General features: G+C 38.1%; 1 protein-coding gene across 1 annotated transcript in view; it reads left to right on the top strand.

The window, feature by feature from the left end:
• CRLF3 (cytokine receptor-like factor 3) overlaps positions 1-3,451 on the top strand; it is a 40,863-nt gene extending 37,412 nt beyond the window's left edge. Inside the window, exons 7-8 of the mRNA XM_006832296.1 lie at positions 1,508-1,620; positions 3,195-3,451. Of these exons, the coding sequence (XP_006832359.1) occupies positions 1,508-1,620; positions 3,195-3,451 (370 nt within the window). The remainder of the gene's footprint in view (positions 1-1,507; positions 1,621-3,194) is intronic.
• Positions 3,452-11,130: the final 7,679 nt, after the last annotated feature.

Genomic DNA, 11,130 nt, shown 5'->3' with positions numbered 1-11,130 from the left:
CTCAGAAAATGAGTTAGATGTTGTTTCTTCCTTTTTTATATTCCAGAAGAGTTTGTGTGGGATTGGTTATATTTTTTCCTTAATTGTTTGGTTATTGTTGTTAAGTGCTGTTGAATCGTTTCTGACCCATACTGACCCTGTATAGGGTTTCCAAGGAATGGCTGGTGAGCTTGAATCACTGACCTTGTGGTTCAAAGGACTTTGCAGTCTAGCGCATTAGCCCACAGTGCTACACCAGGACTCCTAATTGTTTGATAGATGTTATCAATGACTTTGACATCCTAGAGGGTTTTTTTTGTTGAAGGACTTGCAATTTCTATAATAGATACAGAACTATTCGAGTTATCGATTTCATTTTAAGAGATTGTATTTTAGGATTAGTGTAGTAAGTAAAAGGATATATTCCTATATCAACAGGCCTTTGCCATGACTTGATAAGGCATGCCTCCGCCTCTTCCTTACTCCTACAAAGTAAAGCTGTGCCCTGGTTGTTGACATAGGGCTTATCCCCTTTTCCTAGGGATAGTTTCCTGTTAGTGACAATGTGGATTAGCTGGCTGCATTCCCGGAAGCAGTGTGTGAATGCACTGATAGCACTGCATCCTTGTGAACATGAAGTATTACTGTTTTTTCTCCGTCTGTAACTGATAGACCAAAATAAAATTTTCGTTTTGATGCTTATTTGTTATATTTGCTAGGAATTTGAACATTTTTTCATGTATTTATTGGCTGTCTAGCTGAATTTTTGGATCTTTGCTCCAGGTGTTCACTGTGGGCCAAAGGAAGCTTGAGATTGGATGATAATGATACTGTGTCACTTAAATCCACTCAGAGTTAGCCAAAGTAAACTGTACTAGGAATAAGTTTATTTTCTTATTGCCATCAAAAGTACTCCTTTTATTTTGGACCATATTTTTGTCTTAGCATATTTTATTATAGGGGGAAAATTATCAGCTAGAACCTTTCTACTTTATTTTATTACTCATCAGCCAAGTGATTGTCAAACTATTTTACAGTCTTTAAAACTGTTTTTCTTTCTATGCTTCAGTTTTCTCATCTATAAAATGGGCATGATAATAATAGCACCTACCTCATAGATTGTTAAGGAACGCAGGTAGTATAGTGGGTTATGTGTTGGCCTGGTAACCACAAGGTTAGCAGTTCAAATCCACCAGCTGCTCCAAGGGAGGAAGATGAGCTTTTTTGCCCCTGTGAAGATTGACAGCCTCAGAAACCCTAGACAGGGTCACTATGAGTTGGGACCGATTCAGTGGCATACAACCACCCCCACCACCATGGTTATTGGGAGAATTAAATGAGAGAGAAAAAGAGAGACAGAAAATTTTTATAACAGTATCTGGAATATTGTTAAGTGCTCAATAATTGTTAACTATTATTATTTAGAAAATAATAACTGTGATGAGATCATTCTTTTAAAGGTTAATAGTTGTTCAGTACCATGTTTTTAAAAAGTAAATATTACATGACCTTTCTACTTTCTCTACAGAGTTGAAACTGTGGGACAACCAGACAGAAGAGACAGCATAGGAGTGTGTGCAGAAAAACAGAATGGGTTTGACTCTCTGCAGCGAGATCAAGCAGTGTGCATCAGTACAAATGGTGAGAAATAAATAACTCATTCTCCTTAAAATATGTTGTTGTTAGTGCCATCGAGTCACTTCTGACCCATAGCAACCCTATATAGAGTTTCTGAGAAGCAGCTGGGGACTGATACTTGCAGTTCAAATCAGCTTTGCGGTCTGGCGCATTATCCCGCAGCGCCACAGCAGGACTCCCTTACAATACAGGTATTACTATAATAAGATTGAGTCCTGGAGTGGCGCTGTAGGATAAGCAATGGGCCTCAAGGTCGGTTTGAACTGTAAAGTTGGTGGTTCAAACTCACCAGCCACTCCCTAGAAACCCTATACGGGGTCACCATGAATCAGAACAGACTCGACGGCACTTAATCAACAACATACTAAGATATTAACCTGTTGCAGTATCACATATTTACAGTAGGAGATGAGAAGATTTGGGTCTTAATGATATGTTTATAGGACTACTATGTACCCTGCATTGTTCTAAATCCTTCTAGTAACTCACTCAAGGACTATTATTATACCCATTTTACAGATGATAAAAACTAAGGCAGAGGTTAAGTGACTGCTGGGATTTGAACCAAGCAGTCTGCCTTTTAACAACCCTGGTGTTGTATTGGTTATGCTCTTGACTGCTAACTGAAAGGTTGAGGGTTTGAACCCATCCAGCAGTTCCACAAGAGAAAGCCCTGGCAGTCTTCTCCAGGAAAGATTACAGCCTTGAAAACTTTATGGAGCAATTTTGCACTGTCACAGGGGATTGCCGTGAACTGGAAGTGGACTCAATGGCACCCAACAACTATAGTCTACCTCTGAATTCTGTGTGCCTGGGTGCATGCATGTGCCATCTAAGTTCAGCATACTCATAGATCAGGAAACTAGGCAGAGCATTTACTTACTCTGTTTCTCTAACATTATAGGATAAGCAGTGGACTGCTAACCACAAGGCTGGCAGTTTGAACCCACCAGCTGCTCCACAGAGACCCTACACAGGGTTGCTCTGAGTTGAAACTGATTGATGGCATTTAACAACAATATACAGCTACTAATTTTTTTATTTGCTTGCCAGTCTTCACATTTTAAAAATACCTGCTAAGAAATGTTAGTGTTTTGTGGTGTTGGGTCAAACATTAGAAAGGACAAGATCATTGTGTATCTACATGAACCAATCTTGCTATTGTGTGCAAATTTGGAAGGGAGTCAAGTTTCTTTTGATGCTATCCTCTGAAAAGAGTAGAATCTTGAACTCTAAAATGTGTTAAAGACTTTAACTTTTCTTCCTACCAAGAGAATGGAAGATTAATTAACCTACTTAATTGTATTCTTTCTGACTAGTTAGCATCGGAAAAGGTTTTCTTTATCTGAATTTAAGAATTAGCAGTTACCTACTCAGTGTCAGTGAACATTACCTATAGAAATTGTTAAATGGGATTGGGTTTTGCTGTTTTCATGTTTACCAAAAGCATAGTAGAATGTTTTTACAAAAAGAAAAAGATGTTAGCTGTGCAACCAATTTGTGCTAATCTAGAAAATGTTTCAATTCTCTGACAGTTATTACTCATATGTAAATGACTCTTTACCTTAACATTTTAGGTGCGGTTTTTGTAAATGGAAAAGAAATGACTAATCAGTTACCCGCAGTTACTTCTGGGTCCACTGTCACTTTTGACATTGAAGCTGTGACTCTAGGAACCATCAATAATAATGAAGGCGGAAACTTCAAGCTTCGAGTAACTATTAGCTCCAATAATAGAGAAGTGGTTTTTGATTGGTTGCTTGATCAGTCATGTGGTTCTCTTTACTTTGGATGCTCATTTTTCTATCCTGGTTGGAAAGTGTTAGTATTTTAGATTTTTGGATGACTGACTTTGGTGTGCAGGTTTTTAAATGATGCTGTCCTCAACCCCGTTAAATTCTAGTTGATAGAAAGTTGGATTCATCTCTCAGATAGGCAATTGGAAATGGAAAGTATTTACTAGATTCATTTTTTGAATATGTTAGCAATAAAATACTTGAATTTTGTGGACAAAACCATAACACAGTCCATTTTATTTGTAAGATAGTGTTCATTGAAATATCACAATAAAAATCAAACTGGTCTTAAGAATATTAATAGATACAAAAAGGCGTTTATACTTTTTTTTTAAAGTTATTTACTAGAACAGAGAAGTGTAATGTAATTCTATTTTGCTAAATCTCCATCATTAAAAGATCACATTAAAGTAATATAAAACAACAAGAATAGACTAGTTAGAAGACAGAGTTTTACAACATATGCTCACTCACATGTTCTCTACATGAGAGTGTTGAATGTGCCTTCCATATTCAGATATTTTTTTTTAAACAGTGTTGACTTTTATCTCATGTTCAATAGTCTTTTTAAGACCCAGAAGCTTTGTAATTTAAAAATTTTTTAAATGCGAATGTGTATATAGTCACAATATTTTCTTTTGTTCTTTCTTGATCATTCAATTCAAGATAGGTTAGAGGATTTTTACAGGGTGAAACTACTTTTTGAAGTAATTTTGTCATGTGCTCAGCAGTATTAGCAGTTTCACATGTATATGATATGCACATGTGGACATCTAGCCTCAGTGATATGCGTGTACAGTAGGCCCTTCGTATCCTTGGGTTCCACATCGTTGGTTTCAGTTAAGTTCAGATTGAAAATATTAAGGGAAAAAGAAATCCCAGAAAGGAAAATTTGCTGCACACCAAGCCCTACGCTGAAATCCACGGGAATACAGTGATGTGCAGCCATCCTCTGCTGTAGTCGTCCGCCATTTCACAGATCCTTAGTCTCTCTCTTAGTACTCCTTGTTTGAGTGAGCATTGTTTGATACTTCATAGCTCGAATGCTACTTGTGTTGTGTGCACCCTTTGTTTCTGTGAAAAAATGGCTCATAAAAAGCAATCAGTCTCTCAAGGGCTAACAGGGAGCATACAGTGCTATTTATATAGCATTTATATTGTATTAGGTATTATGGAAATAATCTTGAGATGATTTAAAGTATATGGGAGGATTTGCATATGTTATGTGCAAATAGTAATACAGCATTTTATGTAAGGGACTTGAGCATTCTTAGATAAATCCATGGTGGGCATGTCAAGGAACTAATTAATAACTAGGGATATCTGTACTATTTATAGCATATCATGTGCCGTTCAGGTTCATAAATGGTCTTTAAGTGGACAAGACATATAGGGTAAATACTTGATCTCTCTTTTTTTTTGAAACCTTAAATTTATGTAAAATATTTATTTGAAGGACTTAACTTAGTTTGTAAAAATTATGCTCTTAACTTGATACACCAACCTACAGATTTTTTTTTTTTAATGTGAAATTACATTTTTTTTTTTTTAAACTAGTAGAATAGTATTTGGAAAAGCAAGTTTGATATTTTTGTAAGATAATTTATTTGGGAATTTAAATTCCCTGTTAAGACAATCATGACCTTTTACCTTATATATAAGTAACCTTTCACTTTCGTTAGTGATTGTTAAGATATTCTAGAAGAATATAGATACCTTATCCAGCTGTCTGAAACAAAATAAAAAACTGAAAGTTCCATGTGTGTATTTTTTTTCTTGCATGAGATTTGATGAATTCATTTTACTTTTACTTTCTATATGTTTAACTACATACTGTTCAGTGGAGGAGGAAAGGGGCTTCCTGTGATTCTGGTCATTTAAATTCAGACTTCATTGTAACTGTGATAACTGCCCTTTCTTATATTCTTTGTATCTGATCCCAAGCATAGTGGTACCTGCACATCACATGTGCACGTTAACTGTTGGATTGAGTGAGTGCAGATATATAATTTTCTCTAGAACAATTTCATCTTGTTTCCTTTATTTGTTGAGTATCAGTTGAGCATCTCTGTTTCTTATCCTCTAAAGAAGACCCCCAGTGAGATGGATTGGCAAAGTGGCAGCATCAATGGGCTCAAGTGTGGCAACAATTGTGAGGTTGGCCCAGGACTGGGCAGTGTTAAATTCTGTTGTGCATAGGGTCGCTATGAGTCAGTGCCGACTCGATGGCACCTAACAACAACAAAGGACAGTAGCATCATAAATTTATATATATAAAACCTGGCCTTTCCCGGACTGATGAAAGGAAATGCAGATAGGTCTCTTGTGATATAATGGTGAATAATTGTTAGCAGACTGATTGTGAGGGTTGGAAATGTAAAGGTAGACATTTTGTGGCAAGGAGGGGAGTGATTAACTTTGCAGTCTATGAGTGGAGGTCCTGGGACCTTGAATGGAGAAGAGCAGAGAGCGGGACCCTACCCAGAGAAGCAGTGATGCCTGAGATGGAGCAGCTGGGAACTTTAGACACAGAGAGGGGGAGTGGCTGTGTGCTGACGAGGGGGTTGCAGACTTGTAGGATATACCCTTTGGTTGGTTGATGATGCATGGAGGGGATTGTAACCATAGCAGTGAAACGATATACATAGAATGAATGTAAAACTAATGTTCTCCAATGTAAACTATCACATTATTCACAATAAGACATTAAAAAAACAACAAAAAAAAAAACCCTGGCCTTTCACAAAAGTGACAAAGCTACCTTAATTCTAGAGAGGTGTGGATTCTAATAATAAGATTTCAGTATTGGCTTTTGTCCCTTGAACTGTGAAGTAAAAGTTGTGTAAAGACCCTCACTCTGTTAAAATAGATAAGGACCGTAGTATTCTAAAACTTTGTGGGCAAACACTGAATGCCTACTTTGTACTAGACCTTGTAGTTGCAGGGAAGAGAGAATTTGGGTGATGATAATGAGAATAGTTGATATTTATTGAGACTTAGCGGTTCAAACCCACCAGGTGCTCCTCAGTCACTATGAGTCAGAGTCAACTCAATGAAATTTAACAACAACATTATATACATTTATTATCATTTAATCTATACATCAGACTTATGATGTGGGTATTATGATCATTTTTACTTTACAGATGAGGAGACTGAGGTTCATGAAATGTGAACTTGTCCTGGCTAGTGGCTAGTCTACCCAGGACTCTAGTCCATCCTGTTTCACCAGAGTCCTTTCCCTTAGCCATAGTGCTCCTGGGAGGAGTAGAGGCTAAGAGGAAGTCCCAGATGTAGATAATTACCTACCTTGGCATGGTGGTGGTGGTTATGTGCTGTGGAGTTGGTTCCGACTCATAGCAACACAGTATAAGGTTCCCGAGGTTGTCAGTCTTTACGGGAGCAGAAAGCCACCTTTCTTCCATCGTGTGGCTGGTAGATTCTAACTGCTGACCTTGCAGTTAGCAGCTAAGCTCATACTCCACTATGCTATCAGGGCTCCTTTACCTACATTGCCATAAGTGGTAGAAATTGATAGTAAATCTGCCTAAAGATCTCAGGAGGTCATTCCTTGAGTTGGATCTTAAAATATGAATTACAAATTGATAAAATTGATAAGTTTAGAAGAACTGGCATCTGAAGCAGAAAGGAAAAACTTGTAAAGGCACTCTAGTTGGAAGAATAGTGTGTTTGGGTGTTCACCAAGATGATGGTGGTGGGAGTGATAAGTGAGAAAGAATCAAAGGCCTAAGGTGGCAAGAGAAGTCTGGGAGGATAGCTGAGATTCCATAATAAGGACTGGTATTTAATCCTACAGGTGGTGGTAATTGTGTGCTATCGAGTTCATTCCGACTCAACGACCCTGTATAGGGTTTCTGAGACTAAATCTTAACAAAATAGAAAGCCTCATCTTTCTCCTGTGGCATGGCTGGTAGATTCTAACTACTGACCTTGCAGTTAGCAGCCCAACATGTAAGCACTACAGTACCAGGGTTCCCTTAATTCTATAGATACAGAGGGTTTTTTTTGTTTTGTTTTTAAACGAACTGGAATTAGAGAACAGTTTGTAGACTGTCATCCTTGAGAGAAATGAAGCTGTGACGTGATCCAGTGGCTTAAAGGATGCATAGCCAATAGATGTTATAATTAGACACAAAATGCCTTGATTGATGTCAAAGTAAGAATTAAAGCAGGAGTTTAAACTGATTTGTAGCCTGAATGGTTAGTTACATCTATCATTAGAGAAAGGAGCTCTGGTAACATAGTGGTTACAAGTCGGGCTGCTAATCTTAGAGTAAGCAGTTCGAAACTACCAGCCATTACGTGGGAGAAAGATGAGGCTTTCTGCTCCCATTTCAGAAACCCTATACAGGGTGACTGTGAGTCGGAACCGACTCCATGGCACACCACCACCATTATTAGAGAAGAAATAGCCCCGCTCTGTTTTCACTGAAGTAGAATATTGTACTGTTGGGTTGCATTCTTTTAGGGAGGACATGGATAAAATGCAGTTTGTTTAAAGAAGAATTGTAAGTTTGATAGATTGTTGTTAAGTGCCATCGAGTCAGTTCCAACTGCCAGTGACCCTGTATAGGGTTTCTGAGGAGCGGCTGGTGAGCTTGAGCTGCCAACCTTGCAGTTCAAACCAACGTTGCAGTCCAGTGCATATCCTGCAGTGCCACCCCAGGCCTCCTGTGGGACTGTAATGGGCAGAATTCCCTGTGCTCCCTATTTTTTGTGTGCCCCTTAAACATTCTGCATATGCTGAAGCAGTTACTCTTACGCATACAATTGCCAGAAGGCTGCCCTGCAGGGTCTCATGGGGTTGTACCTGGGGATAGGGTAACAGCAGTCTGGACCCATTCTAGGCAGCTGCAGAGGGGAAACAGGATTAAGATGGCTCTTGTGAAGGGGGACAATTGGCATCTTTGCTGAGTTGAGTCATCTAATCTATGACCATGGCATGTCTGTCCATTTAGGTTTTTTCTTTTGTCAACATTTTATTTTCATCATTATCTCTATGCGCTTTATTGGATTTACATCTCTAATTGTTTACAAGTGTTATGTTTTGTGTCTGGAGATCTTCCTGTTATTTTTTTCTGTTACTGATTTCCGGTTTAAATAACATTATAGCCAGAGAATACACTCAGTATAATTTATTTTATTTTTAATCCTTTCTGCCCAAATCTTCTACCTTTTAATTATGTATTTATACTTAATTATTGATATGTTAGAGTTTAAGTCTGCAAGTTTATTTTTTGTTTTCCATGTGTTCTTTTTTTCTCTCATTTAATGTTTATCATGAACATTTTGGAAAATGCAGAAGAGTTGAAGACAAGAAAAGTAACATTGGCTATATCACCATCCAAAGGCAACCCCTGTTAACTTTTCCAGCCATGTTTCTGTAGCTATGTTAGTGTTTTTTTGTTTGTGTACTTGTAATTGTTTTGTTTGTTGTTGTAAAAATTCTACTTGTTCTTTCGTTTTTCATTTCTCTCTTACTGATCTGCCTTTTTTATGGGTCACCTGAACACTTTTAGAATTTCATTTTGATGATTCCTAATGTGGCACTGTGGGTTAATGCACTAGACTGCAAAGTCGGTTAGAACCTCAAGGTCGGTGGTTCAAGCTCGCCAAGCCACTCCTCGGAAACCCTATACAGGATCGCTATGGGTTGGAACTGGCTTAATGACACTTAACAGCAACAATAACGTAGTATTTTTTTAGTTTATATGTTTGTTTAGCTTCCTTAGTAATTGCTGTGGGTATTCCATTATTAATACATTATTTATCACAGTTTAGTGATATCATCAGTTTTTCAGTTTGAGTAAAGTACAGAATTCTTAACCTATCTTTCCCCTCCTCTATTTATAATATAGGAAGAGGCTTCAAAAAGTTTGTGAGAAAATTCCTTTTTTTTTTTTTCAATGTACAATTTTGAAAATTACTATTACACCAGCCAAAAAAATCCTTACCCACCTTTTAAATGGAATAATATATATCATTTTACTGCAAAAAGAATATCAAAGATATTAAATATTAAAACCGAACAAAAAAGCAAAACTTTTCAGTGCCCAATTTCACATTGAACTTTCACCTTGAATGTGCAAACTCAGAATGCTGTGTTATAAACTCAAATAGTCTGTGTAAGAATTGTATACCAAACACAAAAGAATCACTAGGCCCTTTATTACTGGCTGCAGACCCTTTATCCCTTCTATGGGGACAGGGGATTATCTTCTATGGACCACCTCCCCCGGTTTTCTTTTTTAAATTTAAGGTTTTGTTGTGGATTGAGTGAACGTTTGCAGGGCATATCATCAGTTTTACATTCAACAAATCATATACCTTGTTTCATTACATTGATTATAATCCCCTCCATGTACCATCAGTTAACAGTATTTCTTTCTATCCACTTTAGCTTTTTAAATAACAAAAAAACCCACAAACAAAAAACCCACTCAGGCATATATAATAATTTACATCTCCAAAGGGCACATTCTGCAAGTCTGCTCCTGGCCACCAGCTCTTAGTCCTTCTCTTCTTAGTCCATGAATCTAGAGTCCTCAGCCACTCCGCCTCTCCATGCCCCCATCTCTGCCTCCATCTCTGGCGCTGCTGCTTCTCTGGATAAAGTCCCACATTCTGCTTGTGCACTCCTCCCTTGATGGTCCTAGAGTCCTCTGTTTCTGTACTGTAAGATTAACCACTCCCCTTTTTTTGTTACAAAAATTCTACCTTTACAATTGTGACAGTTGCGATTAGTCATCATAACAGTTGTTCACTGTTGAATCTTACAAATCTTATCCCCATCTCTTTTTCACCAGACCCATCCAGACAAGATGACAGCCATCCAGCGGGGACTGTTTCTTTCCCCCCATACTCTTAAACTAAATTCCCTCTTGAAACCTTGTAAGCCAGTCACTTTGTGCCTCTATTGCCCCCTCATTTTAGGTAGCCAATGTCTAAGTTGCCCGTCCCTATATACCCTGTGTACAGAGCAGATAGCATTGATTCTTGACGTGAAGACTTTTTCCCTCTCTGTTGGTATTTAGAGTAACTACTGCTGAGTATAGGTCAGGTTCATTATGAAGATTTATCTTCTGTCGCTGTAGCTGTTCCAGTCTGCTTGTCCTTTCTAGTGGGAATGTCTCACCTCAAAGGGTTGTGGATGGGACTTAGGATTCCACATAAAGTCCTCTACTCTATAAAGGATTTGCATGAGGCCTATTTCACTGGGCAAGTTGTAAAACCCCTTTTAGGTATTCCAATCAGTTATAGGCTGAAAGCGAGCTTACAAGTTTTCTCTAATCATGTTTCCCAACATTCTTTTCTATCCCACTCAAGTGTCTATTTTACAGTAGTAGGCAAGGGAAACTAATATTCATAAGATAGTCAAGGATTTTAGTATTATTTACCCTCTTCAAGCTATACCTAGATCCCTGTATCCCAGAGCCCTGTTGTTCCCAGGTTGAGTATGCATCACTATTTACCTCTGTCCCACTAGGCCATGCAAACCTGTCTCAGTATTCCCCTATCTGTCTTGTTCTTCTGCCTCCTCCCCCCTTCTTGTATTGCCCTCCCCAACACCCAAAATTAACCCCCCACCCCAACCCCATTGTGGTTACCTTATATTCCATTAGTTCTTCCCTCCATTTAAGATACACTATTTTATCCAGTAATCTACCTGACCTTCCCACCACCTGGATCTCTGTTC

The sequence above is a fragment of the Chrysochloris asiatica genome, unplaced genomic scaffold (genome assembly GCF_000296735.1).
Source record: "Chrysochloris asiatica unplaced genomic scaffold, ChrAsi1.0 scaffold00007, whole genome shotgun sequence".
Lineage (NCBI taxonomy): Eukaryota > Metazoa > Chordata > Mammalia > Afrosoricida > Chrysochloridae > Chrysochloris > Chrysochloris asiatica.
This window is presented reverse-complemented; position numbering and strand designations above follow the sequence as displayed.